At 41.1% G+C, this 18,590-nt stretch overlaps 2 protein-coding genes and 1 long non-coding RNA gene across 3 annotated transcripts; all 3 read right to left on the bottom strand.

Annotated features, from left to right (window-relative positions):
* Nucleotides 1–249: 249 nt before the first annotated feature.
* On the bottom strand, nt 250–2,440 carry LOC114440136 (uncharacterized). Its single transcript, XR_003671102.1, has 5 exons — nt 2,380–2,440; nt 1,534–1,575; nt 1,349–1,455; nt 1,178–1,270; nt 250–773 (listed from the first exon to the last, which is right to left on the bottom strand). It is a non-coding gene; the product is annotated as an uncharacterized LOC114440136 (long non-coding RNA).
* A 638-nt stretch (nt 2,441–3,078) lies between these two features.
* Nucleotides 3,079–4,257, bottom strand: gh1 (growth hormone 1). The gene is made up of 6 exons (XM_028411470.1): nt 4,177–4,257; nt 3,930–4,063; nt 3,722–3,838; nt 3,467–3,607; nt 3,244–3,390; nt 3,079–3,151 (listed from the first exon to the last, which is right to left on the bottom strand). The coding sequence occupies exons 1-6, from the start codon at nt 4,184–4,186 to the stop codon at nt 3,089–3,091; spliced, it is 612 nt and encodes a 203-aa protein (XP_028267271.1). The 5' UTR covers nt 4,187–4,257; the 3' UTR covers nt 3,079–3,088.
* Nucleotides 4,258–7,371: 3,114 nt separating this feature from the next.
* scn4ab (sodium channel, voltage-gated, type IV, alpha, b) lies at nt 7,372–18,189 on the bottom strand. The gene is made up of 31 exons (XM_028411468.1): nt 17,962–18,189; nt 17,151–17,334; nt 16,917–17,054; nt 16,533–16,651; nt 16,349–16,438; nt 15,709–15,837; nt 15,258–15,349; nt 14,928–15,176; nt 14,789–14,852; nt 14,570–14,711; nt 14,257–14,457; nt 14,071–14,164; nt 13,670–13,908; nt 13,440–13,511; nt 13,263–13,364; nt 12,817–13,173; nt 12,535–12,733; nt 12,172–12,416; nt 11,932–12,040; nt 11,608–11,762; nt 10,974–11,147; nt 10,743–10,865; nt 10,310–10,594; nt 9,872–9,925; nt 9,582–9,719; nt 9,388–9,492; nt 9,009–9,279; nt 8,275–8,896; nt 8,033–8,177; nt 7,844–7,921; nt 7,372–7,725 (listed from the first exon to the last, which is right to left on the bottom strand). Exons 1-31 carry the CDS (start codon nt 18,063–18,065, stop codon nt 7,372–7,374), a joined length of 5,433 nt encoding a protein of 1,810 aa, XP_028267269.1. The 5' UTR covers nt 18,066–18,189.
* Nucleotides 18,190–18,590: the final 401 nt, after the last annotated feature.

Below are 18,590 nucleotides of genomic sequence, written 5' to 3'. Positions count from 1 at the left end.
CTTAAATGCATTTAAGTTGATATGTTATTTTTATTTAAAAAATTAAGTAAAGAGTATTATTTATTTAATTAATGTGATTAAAACATTAAGTAAATTTTACCTTTTAGTTATGAAAGAACTAAGTAGAATTTATTTCTTTCTCCCTATTTTATTAATTATTTACAACAAATTCTACTCACTGTAATTAAAAAATGATGCAGGAATTTGATAAATGTAAATGACAAATCACAACACACAAACACGGCCAAATACCTTTTTTTTTTTATTGGAACTTTTGTGTTGAACAATTTGATCTAAGCATCCATAATTGTAACAGTGGCCACAGTGGCATGACTTATATCAATTTATAAAACATTTACCCACTGATTTAGACCGGTCATAGAAAAAGGACAATGGTACTGAAGGCTGCTGATGTTTCAGTTTCCTTGTAATAACAAAGTTACCAAAAATAAGAAATTGTCACTGGTTTTGACCTCAGCATAAAATATGAAATGGTGTGTATGACATGAGACATATCTGATTGACAACAGTAACAATACATAAGTCTATTAGTACCTTGCTTTTAAAGACAGTTCTGCAAGACTTCAAATGTGTAGGGGAGTGGTTGAGCGTAGTCAAACTTAAGTGCTTAAATAAGTCCCAATGAGGAGCACACATGCCACTACACCCCTGCCTTCAAGAAGGATGGAGGCTTCCACTGGATCCTCTGCTTCCACTTCATGGTACATGAAGATCTTCAGGATGTGTTCCATGTCTTCCACCCAGCAGCCCACCTGCATACAATGTACAACACAAATTAAAATGCATACATTTAAAAATCGAAGTTATTGTTCTTCAGACAGGAACCATCCATGCATCATTAAATAAAGATTAGATCACACTAAACAAAACAAAATTATTTTCCAATCAGCTGGCCCTATACAAATAGAACATCTTGATACACAACATCATTGGAGGGTGTGTGGAACAAGGATGCAGATCTCTCGCACATTACAAAAGATATGTGTGGAAAAATGTTAATACAGCTATTACAAAGATTTAGGGAAAAATTGCAAACAACTGGACAGTGATGAGATTAGAAGATTTCTATTTACCGTAACTAAGATTGTACTTGCAAAATAAAACACCATTTGACAATCATGTCTGACAGTTTGGGAACATTAAACACTTTACTTACCAGGCAATCTTTAAAAAGTTCCTCTTCTTTTACACCAAGGTACAGTCTGAGGTCCCAGAGAGCAGAGTCATGTCTCATCTCAATCCTCTGGGGCTGTGAACAGATGTTTGTGTCAATATTAAACCATAATTTATATGCCATGAACTGTCAAATGTGAAGAGAAGAGCATACATTTGCAAAGACCAGTAAGACCACTGCAGACACCAGAAACCAGTCAGCCTGTCCTCCCAAGACCTCAGCTGTCCACTGCCTGGGCTTGTGTTAGAAAAGACATCACCCTGTGAATGAACAAACACCACATGTGTTTCAACAATATTACAAACACTTTATGTTGCATTAAGCCGATTTCCACCTACCTGAATGACAATGTTTTTTACAAGAGGGTGCTATCCAGCTCTCTGTTGACACAAACACAGATTACAGATTAAAGTAGTTCTGTCAATAGATTAAAAAAAATCAAATTAATTACAAGTTTAAAAATGAATTAATCATTTTTTAATACTATTTATAAGACCAAATTCTTTTATTTCAAACAGTGCAAAAGGCTTAATACTGAAAACAATATGACTACAGCTATTGTTGCAAACGTGCCTTAACGTACATGTAGAACAGCTAAACAGTAACAGACCCAGGGCCAAGTGATGCCTCTTGCTTGCAAAGTGTGCGTCTGTACAGCTGCTCCAGTGAGGCTTGGGGAGGCTGCAGGCTAGCAGCTAGCTTGTGTTAACATTCAAGTGATACTTCATCACGTCAACAGAGCTGGTGCGCATGGGGGGCGACACGTTATTGTCAAAGGCAATAACTGACGGTAGTAGTTTTTTAACATGTTCGCTCCTTCGTTTTAATCTGCAGTACTAATCTTTATAGTTCTCCCTGACATGTTTTACTGTGCAGTCTCAGTGTGGACGGGGCTAGTCAGACCTTGGGAGCCTCCCAGTGACCGCACATAACGTCCACAACACGGCCTGTACCACACTCGCTGTCGCAGCGGTGCGACGTGGCTCGGTTTCCACACATTAAAAAGAAATATTAAGGACTCACCGTGTGCACCTAGCTAGTTGTCAAACTAGGCTGCATATGTTTTAAACTCATGAGAACTGTCGCTGCCAAAATGCCTCTGGTTGATCTGACCAGATTATTTTGCACAATAAGCACAGTACATACGTATTTTACAGTCACAACTGTAAAACAGAAATACTTACATTGAACATCAGTATATCCAGCCGCGCAGCTCCTCCACCACAACCATTGTGTGTGTCCGTTACAATGTCGTTCAACTGAGCATGCTCGGATTCAAACTGCTACCTACACTTCTGGATTAAAGATGACTCAATATTTATAGTATATGTGCAGTGAATACAAATTAGTTAAATACTATGCTCAAATACATAATAAAACTTACTCTTTTCATACAGTTCGATTGTTACATGATAAAAATGAGTATATATTTATGTTTTTACTTAAGAAATTCTAGTATTCTCTTGATTTTAATATTATTAAGTAGAAAATGTTACAGGTAATTTAGTAAATTTTAGAGTCCGTTTTTTCAGTGTAGATCTGTCTACACAGCCAAGAGCGTTTTTTTTAAAGTTCATGACAACAGCACTCAGCACTGTTAGATCATAGCAGGATTACCGGCACATTAAATACACACAGTGCCACAGTTATGAATAGTTTATGAATAGAAATGAAGTCACAGGCAGGAAACTAAACTGCTAAACACATTGACTCAGAGACAGCACACATGTCAATGCAACACAGCACACACTTTATTTCTCATGTTTGACAGTAAGACATAATTTTTCATGTTAGAGAATATTATTCAATCTGCTACAACACACCACAGAACAAGGCCTATGCTAATATGAGTGCTAACACTTGTTAGCAGTGCTAACACTTAAAGGAGCTGGACTACAGTGTGCAGTTTGCTTCAGGGGAGAGGCGACATTTAGCCACAGTCAGGTAGGTTTCCACCTGTAAACACAAACATTATTTCATCATCATCATCATCATCATTATGATCATCTTTATCTTCATCTTGAAGGTATCCTGCTCCTCTTCCTCACCTTGTGCATGTCCTTCTTAAAGCAGGCCAACAGTTCATAGGTTCGTCTCAGTGACTCCTCAGCTCCCAGGCTTTGGTAATAGTTCCCATAAGGCGCCAGCTGAAGGGCGGAGCTGTCCGGGAAGATTTCAGCTGCGTTCTGATTGGCCTGCAGAATCAACTGTAAGTCAACAGTGGTCTGGATGTGTAGAGGAGTGAGTGTACAGAGTGATCTGGGTTCTTACCATTAGCAGAAGGATGCCTGTCTTCAGCTCAGACAGCTTTGGTGAGATCTGGTTCCTCGGAGCAGAAACTCCAGAAAGAGAACGACTGGGAAACTCCCAGGATTCAACCAGGCGATAGGAGATAGACAACAGCTTCAGAACCTGGAACAGTCAATCACCCATTTAGGTCAATAAGTGCACTAACATACATGCAGCAGGGATTACTGACACTGCTCATCATGCAGTGACGGTCTGATTGTAGTATAGTATACTGACAGAGCTGCGCTGCGTCTCATGCTTGTCGATGGGGCTGATGATGTAGTCAGAGTTGCAGAAATCCTGCAGGAAGATTTTGTTGAGTTGACGCTGCTCCTCCGCCTGAAGGGAGTTCTCCTAAAAAACATCATAATACACAGAGACACACAGATCATTAATGCAAACCCTCTGCCTCTGCCCTGTTTGTCCCATTTAGCTGTACGCTTACAAAGTCTGCAAAGAGTCTCTGGGCGAGCAGGTGGAGATGCTGGACCCTGCTGACTGCCAGGGAGAACAGACGTTGGTTTTCTGTAATTGGCTGAGAAGACACACCAAGATACAAGACTGACAGAAGGAGAAAGACTGAGAGAGACACAGGTGAGACAGAACGGGTTAGTCTGACTACTCATGGCTTATGTTCAGTTTGATCTAAATTAAATAGGCTTAAACTGGAAGTGCTGGTCTTCATGTCTTACCTCTGTCCATGGCTGGTCGGGGATCAGTTCTGGTTCACCTCTGCTTCTGGTTCGGACTGACCTGATCTAAGTATATAGCTGTATTGCGTTCTGATGTGTCCAGCTCAGAGTTTTGTGGTTTTATAGCTAAAAAACTTGATGATTAAATTCATCAACAGAAACATGAAACGAACTAACAAGCCTGAGTGTGTATACGTGTCTAATTAACATTAATACCCTAATAATAATATTGATGCTGAAATAAAAATAGAATGTTGTTTTTAAGGAAGAAACAGTGATGGTCCATTATCCTCAGGTGAAAGTTAAATGTTGATTTTTAGTTAAAGATTTTTTAGTTACAAAACATTTTGGTCAGTGGGAAAATTTGAAACTAAAGAAAAGGTTGTGGATGGATAATTAAAACTTTTTTTATTGTTTTCTATCAGGTTTCTCTCATTCACACCCTATATAAACAGAGCACCATAAAGTGCAGCAGAGCACACTGAGTAATGTAAACTGTATCACAGTACAGTAGGGTACTGCAGAGTGTAGCAGAACACCACTATTTTAAAATAAAATCCTGTTCTGAACAGTTTGAACGTCAGCCTTATGTACCCTATCTGATTATTCGCTGTTTGCAGACCTTCTCCAACCTGATGTGTAAAGGTAATAACACAGTCAGACGTGTGATGTTTGTGTCCTCAGAGGTGTGAATTTATTCAGAGCTGTCACTGATCTGAGTTTCAACAGAGACAACTTACATCACAAACTGAATTTATTCAACACTGCATGAAACTGAGACAATCAAAACAATCAGGAGCCGGGCGGACAGTTCTGACTGTCTGTAAGGTCATTTTTAATCTGACAGAGTCTTGTTTCTGAGGACTTATACAGTAATGACCAGTTAATTAACAATGATAACAAAATGTGTACCAACAGCTGAAGGTTCTCATTGTGTTAATAGTGACACCTGTGGCCACAAAGTGAACTGCAGTCAGCATCCCGCTGCTTGGCCCTAAAAGCTTTACATGTTGTAGCCAAGTTACAGCTAGCTGGCTATGTTTAGCTTGGTTTATGGAAAATTACATTAGCTGTCGTTACTACCAGCAATCCATCCAAACTCCCAGCAGGTAGGTTGTTTAGCTTGTCATTATGCTAAATTACAGCTCGCTGAGTGGAAGGCGCTGAGTGGAAGGTTGTATACGTCATATCAATCTGTTATTTGTGGTCATCATGTTTGTGGATTTTCAATAAGAAACATGTTTTTGCAGGATTCTTTTTACCTGTGTTGCATCATTATCTGTCCTCACTGTATGTAAACAGTGTGTTTGTGTTTATCTGGATGGTTATATTAATGATTTCAGTGCGTGTGTGTTGTACCTGACCTTTATGCTGTTTATCTCAGTGTTAATATGAATTTTCTAGCAGCAATACAAACTCATTCATCTTAATCATCATCTCGTGTCTCTAGTGATGACACACACACACACACACACACACACAACTGAAACTTACCTAAGAAGTTTTTTTTGATACCTTATGTTTTATTTTGAAGGGTCAGTGATGGTCACAGAAGGTCCAGCAGGGGGCAACAGCTTCATACAGAGTGGTTGTGGTGGTGTTACTGCTATGTTTCCCTACACTCAACTTGCTAAATTAGAGGGTTTAGGTCATTGCTTTGTTCAACTGGTTCTGCTGGAAGTATGTCAGTTAGAATCAGAAACATGATTCACATCTAAAAAACAAAAATTATGAAAAGTGTTCAGCCTGCGTCACTTTCACTGTTACATAGGTAGGGCTTTTTTCAGTCTGCTGAAGTGAACAACAATAACTCTCAACAAAAATCACACAACAATACAAACTAAAACACACAAACACATACTAAGACAACAAACTCACAATATGCTCGTGTGTTTGCCATCATTGTGAAGACATTCCACCCAGTTAATGCTTTGGTATACTGTTGAGCAGAAAAACATTTCTTAGTGTATCTGTATGTGTGTGTGTGTGTGTGTGTGTGTGTGTGTGTGTGTGTGATGTAATCCTCGGTCAGCTGTTGCTCTTCTTGTCTTTCTATTTGAACTTTGGTCATTTAGATCCGACAGCAGCTGCTGGCCCGCTGCCTCCTTGCTGGACAGGAAGTGGAACCGTTCCCACCTTTTCCAGTAGGAACAGTCACATACAAGGTAAACATGATCGGCCTGAATGAAAACAGAGCTGTAGTAACGATGAAGCAGGTCAGTCTGAACACATGTTCAGGAAAGTATTAAGCTTTAATCTCTTTTTGCAGCAGGTCACAAGTATCATTCACCGTCCTTAAACTGATCGACCATCCACTAAAGATGACTCACCATCATGAAGTGATGGTTTGATAATGACAAATACAAGCTATATTAACAATCTCGATGTCACCTGCGATTGGATGTTGTAAAGAAAGCAGAATAAGAGCTGATCCAGGATTACTGCACAGACTAAAGCTAAAATACAACATTACTGATATACCAGACTTCATACAAAAATACACAAATTTGTACAGAAAGAAAGAAATAAAGAAAGAAAACTAACTTTTTGTAGGGGCACAGTATAATGTATGACTTAGCGTCACCTGTGGCATCACCAGTCAAGTGAAAGACAAACACTTGTAGCTATGTTGACCAATCGGAACAGAGTAAGGTCATATGGGTTAACATCAGGACTGTGTGCTCAGTAGGGTCGCAGCATTTTCCAGTACAAATACATGAGAATACTACTTTTCAAAGTTATTTTTTAAATGCCCTTAACCAGATGGCATCTCTGTTCTGTTCGAATTTCTGCTCTTTAAAAAATAAAAGCAAAATAGTCCAATAAAATTGTATTTTTCTGGTCAAATTTGGCTCCCGTACATGTTAAAAGCACAGACTGACTCAACAAGCTCGACAGCTAAATACACTGTAGATAACACAATTCAGTAATATACAGTAATATGTGTTAGTAATCTCTATAAAGGCTGAGCTCTGTCAAAGCTCCTCCAGATCAGACAGAACGTGTGTTAAAGCCAGAAGAGATCAGAGCTGATGACACTGACATCTGTGGCTCGGGAGCTGAAGCAATGTCACAAACTGTATCTGCAGTCATTTCTGCAACGGACTGCTGCTCCTCTGACAGGAAACGCTTGACAGGTGAGTTCACACAGTGCAGAGGAAGAAGAAACAGAAGGAAAGTGTTGGTCTGCTGTCATCAGACGATAGACTCCCTCAGGCTATCATCTTGCAGAAAGTTGGGGACATTGAGTGGAGGGGCAGCGTGGAGGAGGAACTCACTCTGAAGCTCCACCCGGATGGTAGAATCCTCACCCGAAACACCAGAAACTGCCTGCTCAGTGTCTCCATACAGCTGACTGAACCTTTGACAGAGGAGTCCCTTTGTCTCCGGCGGTGGTAGCACCTGTGCACTCGTCTTCTCTCTGTATTTATAGGACGCAAGTTTGACTGTCCGCCGCAGGAGGTGTTTCCTGTATGCTCTCTGGATCACTGTGGCTGCCATGTCTTCCTGTTTCCTCCTGAGGGTGCTGCTGATTGGTTCATACGATACCTGTACGTAATAATAATAATCTAATAAGTCATCGTAGAGATAGATTCTGTACTTATTCATGGAATAAAGGCAATCACAATTAGTAAAAATCTCAGAATAGAATAAAACATGAGAGAACCTTGGAAGGATTGTTTGTCGTGAATTTCTCCTCCATGCTGGCTTTCAGAGCATCCATTCCTTCTGCATCACCCAGCACCTGCACATATGATATGATATGATATGATATGATATGATATGATATGATATGATATGATATGATATGATATGATATGATATGATATGATATGATGTGAATCCAATATATTACCTGTGCAGTTAGTGCAAGCAGAATGTCCAAACAATGGATCTTGTCACCTGGAACCAGAGGCAGATCCATTTGGATCAGTTTGATTGTGTTGGGTTTAGGAATCCTCAGAGGATCCTGCAGAGTGTCACAGAAGTCTGACAGCTCACTGTAAAACACGAGAGTCGATTAAAACCCCAGCAGTTTTCTCACATCATATTAGAGTCCATAACTACCACAGCACTTCTGATGCAGGTGTGACTCACCTGTACTGAATAAATTGTGAAGCATTGGGGTCAAACTTCTCCCAGGTTTCATAAAACATCTCAAAGTCGTCCTCGCACAACGGGTCAGTGCTCTCCTCTGTGGCAACATTAAAGTTCTCCAGGATGATGGCGATGTACATGTTGACCACCACCAGAAAGGACATGATGATGTATGTGGTGAAGAAGACGATCCCAACACCCGGGCTGCCACAGTTTCCCCTAACAAATGATCCTGGGTTCTCAAAGTCTGGGTCGCAGTCCGGTGGTGTGTTCATAATAGGAACCAGCAGACCATCCCATCCAGCTGATGTAGTGATCATAAACAGACAGATCATACTGTTCCCAAAATTCTCAAAGTTAAACATGTCATCGATCATTCCCTCTTTCTTCACATAGGCAAAGTTTGACATGCCAAAGATGGAGAAGATAAACATGATGAGGAAGAGGAGGAGACCAATGTTGAAGAGTGCAGGAAGTGACATCATCAAAGCAAAGAGCAGTGTCCGGATTCCTTTGGCTCCACGAATGAGACGAAGGATTCGGCCAATGCGAGCCAATCGAATTACACGGAAGAGTGTGGGTGAGACAAAATATTTCTCTATGATGTCAGCAAGGAGAAGACCTAAGAGGAAGGAAGAAGTCAAAGAGTGACATTTAAAGCACCCTCTTCTTCTGGGTTAGAGCCACTGCTGTTGATGAATTAAAAAAATAAACTTTATCTATCACTGACTCACCTACGATAGACAGTATAACCACCACAAAGTCAAAGATGTTCCAGCCAACGGCAAAATAGTGCTGACGGAGAGCAATGATCTTCAGACTGCACTCTGTGGTGAAGACAACGATGAAGACGAGGTTGACCCAATACAAGATAGTCTCTTTCTCAAGGCTCTGCTCATCTGTTTCCACCATCATGGTCACCATGTTGAGGCAGATTAACACCATGATGAAGATGTCAAAGAACTGTTTGGTCACCAGGTCAAAGACCAAACCCTGGAACTTGTTCTGAACAAACAAGGACACTACAGTTAGAAGACTTCATTAAAACTGAAATCCTGTTCTACCCTTAAACCTTTACACCTGTATTTACTATGTTGGCTTGATTGAGCTGACCTCAGGTCGTGGAACAGGTTTCTGAGGTTTCTTGGAGCCCAGTTTCTTCATGGCATTGTAATACTTCTTCTGTTCCTCTGTCATGAAAATATCTGTTCCTCCCAAGTAAAGACAGAAGAGAAAACCTAGTTAACATAATAATATGATATAACTTAACGTTTTAGTGACTTTGTTATCAGTGAGTGGAAACATATCTTGGCTTTCTGCTGGTTGAAGTTGTCTATGATGACTCCGATGAAGAGGTTGAGGGTGAAGAATGAGCCAAAGATAATGAAGCACACAAAGTACAAGTACATATATAGGTTGGCCTCGTAAGAAGGCTGGGACTCCACCTGCATTAACAATATTGTGACCGTGGTTACCAGAGAGAAGGCAAGGTATAAGTCAAGAACAGCATTAGTACAGTTCAATAAGAATCAGTTCTAGATTTAGTTCCAGATGAAGTGTCTCTACACATATCAATATCACTTTAAATAACACTGACTTCTCTGGAGTCCACTGCTCCGTACATGATGTCCATCCAGCCTTTAAATGTTGCCTGAAAGAGAAAAAGGTCCAAGCTTCAGTGCAAAAAAGAAGACTTCAGCTGATCAATACAACAAACTAATGTATATTTTTCGTTTATTGTTCTACTTATTCTCATGGTACGTGTCCACAGGATCAGGATGTCAATGTAAGCTAGTAGTAATGCATCCTAGTTGTTTAAGTTTGAGTGTTTGAGTTTCAAGATCATCATATCACATTGGCGGTGTCTCATTTGCATAAAGTTAAGGTCATCCATGTACATTTAAAATATGGTGGCTATTGAGCAGGCAACCTGTCAAGCATCCAGTTCTAGAAAGCAGAGTGTCCCCTTTTGTCCATGAACCATGGAACCCTGTGGACACATACCATCAGTGATGTCATGTGTGTTCACACTGACCACTTGCAGCAGCGACAGGTAGCCCATTCCCACATTGTCGAATGTGATCTTTAAGTTCTTCCAGCGGACCTCAGTAAAGTTTGCCTCAATCAGAGCAAAACACTCCGTCTTATTGTTGACGTCTTCAGGTAAAAAATACTCCCCGGATGTCTCATTAAAACAGTAATAAAACTTTCCTGCAAACAGGTTCACACCCATGATGCTGAAGATTAGCCAGAAGATCAGGCAGACCAGCAGGACATTAAAGATGGATGGGATCGCTCCAACCAGAGCATTAACCACCACCTTTAGACACACAAAGAGAAAGAGAGAGAGAGACCATTAGAATACTAAACCCGCCAGCACTTACAGACCATATAAAAATAGACAGACAGGTAGATGGGTTCACTTCTGATGCACCTGTCTGTATCAGCGTTTAAAGTGCCTTCCTCACCCTCATGCCCTCAAAGCGTGAGAGGGCCCTCAGGGGCCTCAGAGCTCTCAGAGTCCTTAGAGACTTGATGGCTCCCAGCTCAGAGTATCCCAGGATGTTTGCTGTTAGTGACACCAGAGACACCTGGAAAACAACACACGTGATGACAGCATTAACCAAGAAATTGCTCAATTACCAAAAACAAGATCTGCTTCAGACAAGAAGAAGCTTTTGAGCTGTTGATGATCTTACATCTACGATGAGGAAGTCAAGCCAGCACCAAGCATTGGTGAAGTAGGTTTTAAATCCATAGGCGACCCACTTGAGGACCATCTCCACCACAAACACATAGGTGAACACCTGATCTGCATACTCCAGAATTATCTTTATGACCCGACGCTGCTCCATGTAGATGTCCTCAAATGCCTGTTCATATATTCAATTAAGTTACCAGGTGGAAAAGCATATACATACAGTATATACATATAGTGTGTTTTTCTTTTGTGTTTGTGTGACATCGACTGACTTTATCTTGGTATGTTTCCATGCCAACAGGCAAAACCATTACTGTGTTGTCATTGTCATCATGTTTTCTGTGTTAATGAAGGGTTAATAAACATGATAAACCTTACCTACATAACATGCAGCAGCCATGTTAGTAGTCAGTCATGTTTGTAGTCCACTGTCAGCTGTGTGAGTCATCTTGTCTCTACTGGTTAGTACTCACTCTGCACATATTTGTGAGAATCAACAGTCATATGATCAAATCAAACCAATGGCCAAATGGCATGGAGCATACTTAATGTTAGTCTACAGTGCATTTTACAGCAACATGTTAACGCAGGTAAAGAAGGCAGGAAACATGCTACAACTGTTTTTAATTTACCAGAGCTCCACTGCTCAGCAGGATCATGAAGATGATGAAGGACTCAAAATAGTTATGCTCCACAATAGCATAACATGTTCTCCTAAGGTTATGCCAGATCTTCCCTCTGCCCTGTGACGTGTCTATATCCAGGATGGGACATCTACGGTAACACTCTGAAATATATACACACAAACCAATGCAGTGTTTAGAATGTCTTCATACCCCCCTGTGTAAAGAAAACAGCCAAGGCGACTTGCTAAACTGCGTTTGCATCCAACTACGACACTGGATATGTTCAGGCGTGTGTGTGTGTTATTGCACACTGTGTGTGTTATTGCATACTGTCAGTGTAGCAATCCACAGGAGTATTTGTATCTTCATCATCTTCATCTTCCTCCTCTTGGGGTTCGGGACATTTCTGTACAGTGCTGCAGAATGACGACTCATCACCCTGCATAACCAGAGCAGATTTTACACTGAAGCCACTGGCAGCTTTGCAGTTTACTTCAACAACTAAAAATGTCTTTTAATCTATTAATGAACTGTTCAGTTTTAGATAAATGTTAGAGAAGAGCAGTTTACTTGGGAGTGCATCTCTTTCTCCTCCTCATCATCTTCCTCTTCTTCATCCTCATCTTCATTTTCAGCTGTCTCAAAATCAGACTCAGCCTCAGCGATAGGTACCTTCAGAGTGGCAATGCTATGGTAGTGGCTGGTTATGTTGCATTGGTTGGAGCTAGGAGCTTGTGAAGCTGTTTCCTCTGAGGTCACATAGGTCAAAGCTAAAGCTTCTTTTGTGTTTTTGCTGTCTTCCTCATTGTTGACCACTGAAAGGAATAGTAAAACAACAAAGGAAATTAACACCATCACACCATATACTATCTGACAAAATATTTTTTCACTTAACTAACATATAATATCAAGTTTTAAAAAGTCTGGTCCCACCAGTGTCATCCTGGTTGACTTGGGTCTTTTTTCCCAGTAGACTCGGGATTTGTTTCAAGATGCAGGTCTTGGTCCAAGTCACAGCCCTGTTGATACGGTTTATGGCAATTTGCAAATTGTTTTCTCCTTCTTCTTCTGGAGCTGCCAAATTATCACCACTGAACGAGCTCAGCAACAAGGCCAAGAAGAGATTCAGGACCTGAAAGAAGACCGGGAAGAAATTCAGGACTCTAATCAAGGAATAGAATTAGGACATGCAACTGTGTTTCTGCAGACACTTACCACCAGGTTTCCGATTACCAGGACCATCATAAAGACAATCAGACACATGGCCTGGCCCGAGACCTCCATGCAGTCCCACATGGTCTCAATCCACTCACCACACAAGACCCTGAAGATGATGAGGAAAGCATGGAAGAAGTCATGCATGTGCCATCGAGGAAGCTCACAGTCCTCCGCAATGCGGCAGACGCATTCGTTGTAGTTCTTCCCAAACAGCTGCATGCCGACGACGGCGAAGATGAAGACAATGATAGCAAGAACCAGAGTCAAGTTCCCCAGAGCACCAACAGAGTTCCCGATGATCTTTATCAACATGTTGAGGGTCGGCCATGACTTGGCCAACTTAAACACACGCATCTGGCCACAAGAGAGACAGATGCAGAGACAGATAAGTATAGTTTCATCAAGGTGTTTTTTATTTGTGATGATAATGATGATGCACTGACCAATCGGAATGAACGCAGCACAGACAGGCCCTCAACATTAGCCAGTCCCAGCTCAACCAGGCTCATAGTGACAATGATGCTGTCAAAGATATTCCAACCCACCTGCACATGACAGCAACAGACACATGTTACCATAAGAACAGCTGCCTGCCATCACAAGTGAGCTAAAAAACTGACCTGAAAGTAGTAATATGGGTCCATGGCAAGAAGTTTAAGGACCATCTCAGCTGTAAAAATTCCTGTGAAGACCTGAGGGGTCAGACGTCATATTTGTTTATTTAGCAGATCTCAATCTCACTAATAAATGGCAGTAATACCACAAGGAATTCTGAAGAAAGTGCATAGAATCTACTGGTAACATTTTGTCAACAGGATTAGATTCTGTGAGTCTATGTTTTACCACTGACCAGATTTCCAATACTCAGCAACTCCTCAAACTGCTCCGTCATTGGATAATGTTCCATGGCCATGAAGACGGTGTTCAGAACAATGCAGATGGTGATGCCGAGGTCGACAAACGGGTCCATAACGATGATGTAGAGCCACTTTTTGAGCCACAGCCAACAGCCGCAACAGTTCCACTTCAGGAAAATGTCAGCAAATGCATACCAACATGGAGGACATGGCCTCTGTTCATCCTCAAAATCTGGAACAGAAAACTGGATATTGAGATGTGAGCAGGAGAAGATTTCACAGAGAAATGTGTGTTACTCCTATCAGACCGGACTATAAACCATCATAACGCATACGTCACACAAGCAGTCAACTGACAGCTCAGTAACACAGCTGTATGTTTGCACATGTGTACCTTCCTTGGTAGCGTGTTCTTGCTCGTGACTGTTTAGGTCTGCAGATGAATTCTGCGACGTTGAGGCTTGTTTTTCTGCCCTGCAGGCAGCCTGCTACAATGTAAACAAAACAAAAAATAATCAGTTGTGTGTTTAAAGGGATTATTATTATTAAATTGTCTGAGTTTTCTTGCATCAGGTCGCACCTCCTCCTCTCTGATCTTTAGTGCCTCCAAAATCTGAGCGTACTCCTCCTCCTTCTGTTTAGCCTCTGCAATGGTAGCGTCGTTCTGCTCAGCGTACGCCATGGCAACCACAGCCAAGATGAGGTTAATGAGGTAGAATGAGCCGAGGAAGATGACAACCACAAAGAAGATCATGTAGGTTTTGCCTGCAGCTCGCAGCGTCTAAAGGGAGACAGGTGGAAGACAAGACTTCTCTGTGAAAGTCCTCAAAATATACCTGCATTAGTGACAATAACAAAAAGCTAGAGTAAACTTATACCAGTCAGGTACTGACCAGCTGGAACAGGTTTTCCCAGAAGTCCTGGGTCATGAGTCTGAACAGAGCCAGAAAAGCCCAACCAAAGGAGTCGTAGCTGGTGTAGCCATAGTTTGGGTTTCTCCCTGCCTTCAGACAGATGTAACCATTCGGACAGACCCTGAACACATCATCATCGTTATCATCATCACCTTCATTGATACCATCATTATAATTATCTTTATCATGTGACTATACCCAGCATCAGAGCTGTTTCCACACAGCAGAGCATCAGCATGACCAGGTATGAAGTAATAGTTCTCTGTCAGACAGACACAAATGGGCAGAAGTGAGAAGATGATATGACATATCATGTCAACATGTGAGGTCACTTTACCTTCATTGTTGATGTACTCATAGTAATCAAAGTCACTGCTGTTGTCATGGGTATTGGTGCCATTGTCGAAGATGGTGTCTGATGTATGGTTGACAACTGGGGGCATCAGGACACATTTCTGCCTCAGGTTTCCCATGAAAAGCTGCAGACCAATCAGAGCAAAGACACTGAGGCAGAACACTGTCAGGATCATGACATCACCCAGCTTCTTCACTGACTGGATGAGAGCTCCAACAATTGTCTTTAAGCCTGAAGGAAGGAGCAGGTTTTAAAGAAGTGTAAACATTAATCCATTAACATACACACACACACAAACGCCCACACACACACCTGGGATGACTGTGATGGTCTTCAGAGCGCGAAGAACTCTGAACGTCCTCAAGGCTGAAATGTTTCCCAAATCAACAAACTCTGTCAGATATCTGAAACACAGAGAAACCTTCATCATCTTCAGTCTTATCACCTTCACCTTCCTCATCAGCCTAATTTTATTAATTGTCCTCATCATTATCTTGTCTTAACCTTATTCATCATTATCATAACTTTCATTACATTATTACCACACCTCATTACATTTTCATCATCATCATCAGTCGCCATGATCATCTTCCTAATCATCACCTTCATCATCTCACCACATTCATCATCATTAACCTCTTTACCATCATTACTTTTTCATCTTTATCATCATCAGTACATTAGTCTTACTACTTGTATCATCATCATCATCATTTTTTTAGAGCTATAATCCACATGTGTATCTCAGGTTATTGATCATTACGCCATGCTGATGACCATGAAGTCTAGCCAGTTCCAGGGGTCTCTGAGAAAGGTGAAGTCCCCGACGCAGAATCCTCTAGACAAAACCTTGACTGTTGCCTCAAACGTGTAGATGCCTGTGAACACGTACCTGTTCCATGACAGAAAAATATACATTCAAAAAAACATGTTGCATGTTTGATAATTATTTGTCATTAACACTGATGATGTTTTCACATGAAGGAACTAGTGGAAGTGCAGTTGTTCTGGTATGAAACACTGAAAAGTTACATCATTTCCATTCATCACTTTTGACAGATTCATGTAAAATCTCCATGGTGAGACCTTCAGACCTCGACCAGAGTTCAACTAACAGCCATCATAGTTTGAGTGCCCTGAATTCTGAGTCTGTTGTAGCTGAATCAAATGGTAATTTCATTTGGTTCAGACACAAGCCATCGCTTTGTTTACAATGAGACAGTGAACAGACAGACTCTTGTTTCAGTACTTCAGAACTCCAGATTTATGCTATTAGTCACAATCAGTTTTCAGATGAGAACATATCTTTTTTTTTCTGGTGTCACCGTAGGGTCATATCAGTGCTGTGTGTAAGTGTGTATTTCTGTGTGTATACGAGTGCTTTAGTGTGTGTGTTGACTCACTCAACGATCTTATTCCATGCGGGAGGGTCGCTCATTGTCATGAAGACACAGTTGGTCAGAATTGTCACCATGATGAACAAACTGAATAATGTTTTGGCTTTAAGGAACACATTTCAATCACTCATGATGATTATTTATCAATGGAAAAACACACAATGATCATGAAATATAATATGAAGGATATGAATGAATGAGGATCCTGATGGAAAAGATCCTCAGCAGGTTCAATGGACCCAACAGGTAACAAGCAGGATCTGCATTAAACCTGTAGATAATGTTTCCTTTACCGAGCACAATGTATGTCTGCAGAGAGACAGACAGGTCAGTGACATATAGACAGTGGGAGGTCATGGCTCTGGTTTACCAGTTTCATTCAGTTGTACCCCTGATGTCTTCTTTAGACTTGCACTACCAGCTGTAATACTCATTACTCTCTTACATACACAACTTGGCAGACTTGTTGTCAAATAAACCCATAACATCTATCTGCTGTGATTTAAAACAGCTGTTTAATAAACATAATAGAATGTTTCTTTATTGGTTAGTATTCAGATAGATAGAGAAAGACCTTCTTTGATTGGTAGAAGGGATCCAGCTCCTCCAATGGGGTGTTGAGAAGCTGAGGGGGTGGATCCCCATAGATGAAGGGGAGGGGCTTCCCAGCCTCCAGGTCACTAGCTGGTTTAGGAAGATTTTCCTCTGCTATCTGTCAATCAAAAAGAGACAGCCAATCACAATTAAGATACTGCAATTCAGTTATTAGCACTCTACATATATTTGTTATTAGTTTTTTATTTAATACCTCAATGTTCTTTTCCTTTCTTTTCTGTTGCTCTTTCTCTTCAGCTTCATACCGCCGCTGGATTTCGTCCAGCGAGGCCAAAGTGAGGCGCCTGAAGATTTCTGTACCAACAGGGGGCAGAGGAGGTGCCATTTTGGCATCATGCAGCGCCGCTCGAGTTCCCTCGTCACCTAGTAACTGCCTCCTGTAAAGAGGCAGAAGGAGGAAAGACAAGAGATTTAACAGAATCAGAAACAGGTTTGACTGTCTTGCTGGCTGTGTGGACACAGTTTTGTGGACAGACAGACATAGTAGGTGAGTCATGTGACCTTCAAGTCACAAGTGAAAACAATATACCACAATCATACAGTCAACCACTCTGTTAACAACACAAAGACCGACTGCTGTATTGTATCAGCATCCGTCTCACCTGTCTTTTGGGTCCTGACGACTATCAGACAACAAACATGATCGGTGTACCACAGGACTTCATCCTGGGACCCATTTCTGATCACCTGACCAACATCTCTAATTTAAAAGGTTCCACCTGAAGATCCATCTGGACCTCTTGAAACTTTGAAAGACATGCCAGTTTGCCTACTTTTAATAGGTTGGCTCTGAGCCAGAGGACTGCTGCTTATAGACTTTCATGAAGACGGTGCCTCCAGATTGTTAAACAAGCTTCAGATGATTTTTGTAAAGTAAGCAGTTTTATTGCCTCCAAAAAACAACAAGTAAAAAGACCAAGTCTGGCTGTACCAGCCGTCCCATGCTTGATAAAAAGCTTTCAAAATCATGTGTCCATGAACCTGAATGTTGCGTTCAGACTTACAGCTGTGAAGGTAACAGTCTCAGCCGATTCACTCTTTTCAGAAGAGCTCCACTCCCCCTTTTGTTTTTCCATAACTCAAAAAACGTTTTCTTTCTCCTCATCATGGTTGCAGGAATCTTTGGTCTGTCGATCAGCCCGTTTTCACCTGTTTGATTTGTCTGTCTGTCTCTATGTCCGGACGGGTCTGTTTGTCTGTGCTTTCTGTCTCAGCTACGTTGCTGCGCTCAGTTTTTTTCCCCTTCAACAGATTTCATCATTACACAAGAATATTCATGTGTTCACTGTAGTACTGAGACAAAAAACAGGAAATGAAACAAAGCACTTAGCTGTTTGGGAACATTTCTGCATTTCTATTCATTTCTGAGTGAAAAACTCTTTATTTCACTGCCAGCACCGATCTGGTCATCAGGGTCTTTTTTTCAACAGCGCCTTTGTCAGCCATTATGTTTTCAATGTATGCATTCATCCAAAGGTGCAGAGTTCAGTCTGATCTATTCCTGTAAATGGGATGTCTGATTTGTTCAAATTTCAAACAAACACAATTTAACTAAAAGATGAACTCCTCACTGTTTGGAGGCTGAAAGTCAAAGGTCACTATGATCCCTATTTGAGAAATCCTGCTCTAAATA

This window comes from Parambassis ranga, chromosome 8 (genome assembly GCF_900634625.1).
Source record: "Parambassis ranga chromosome 8, fParRan2.1, whole genome shotgun sequence".
NCBI lineage: Eukaryota > Metazoa > Chordata > Actinopteri > Ambassidae > Parambassis > Parambassis ranga.
The sequence above is the reverse complement of the archived record's forward strand: the minus strand, read 5'-3'. Positions and strand labels throughout refer to the sequence as shown.

What these genes read in the sequence shown, in the direction of transcription:
- scn4ab (XM_028411468.1), bottom strand. Translation starts at nt 18,065, where the DNA reads ATGATGAGGAGAAAGAAAACGTTTTTTGAGTTATGGAAAAACAAAAGG. An exon ending in AGAACACGCTACCAAGGAAG is followed by an intron (nt 13,909 to 14,070) that starts GTACACATGTGC and finishes TTTCTGTTCCAG; the next exon opens with ATTTTGAGGATGAACAGAGG. An exon ending in TGCTGAGCAGTGGAGCTCTG is followed by an intron (nt 11,148 to 11,607) that starts GTAAATTAAAAA and finishes ATATATGAACAG; the next exon opens with GCATTTGAGGACATCTACAT.
- gh1 (XM_028411470.1), bottom strand. An exon ending in AGAGACTCTTTGCAGACTTT is followed by an intron (nt 3,839 to 3,929) that starts GTAAGCGTACAG and finishes GATGTTTTTTAG; the next exon opens with GAGAACTCCCTTCAGGCGGA. An exon ending in TTAAGAAGGACATGCACAAG is followed by an intron (nt 3,152 to 3,243) that starts GTGAGGAAGAGG and finishes TTGTGTTTACAG; the next exon opens with GTGGAAACCTACCTGACTGT.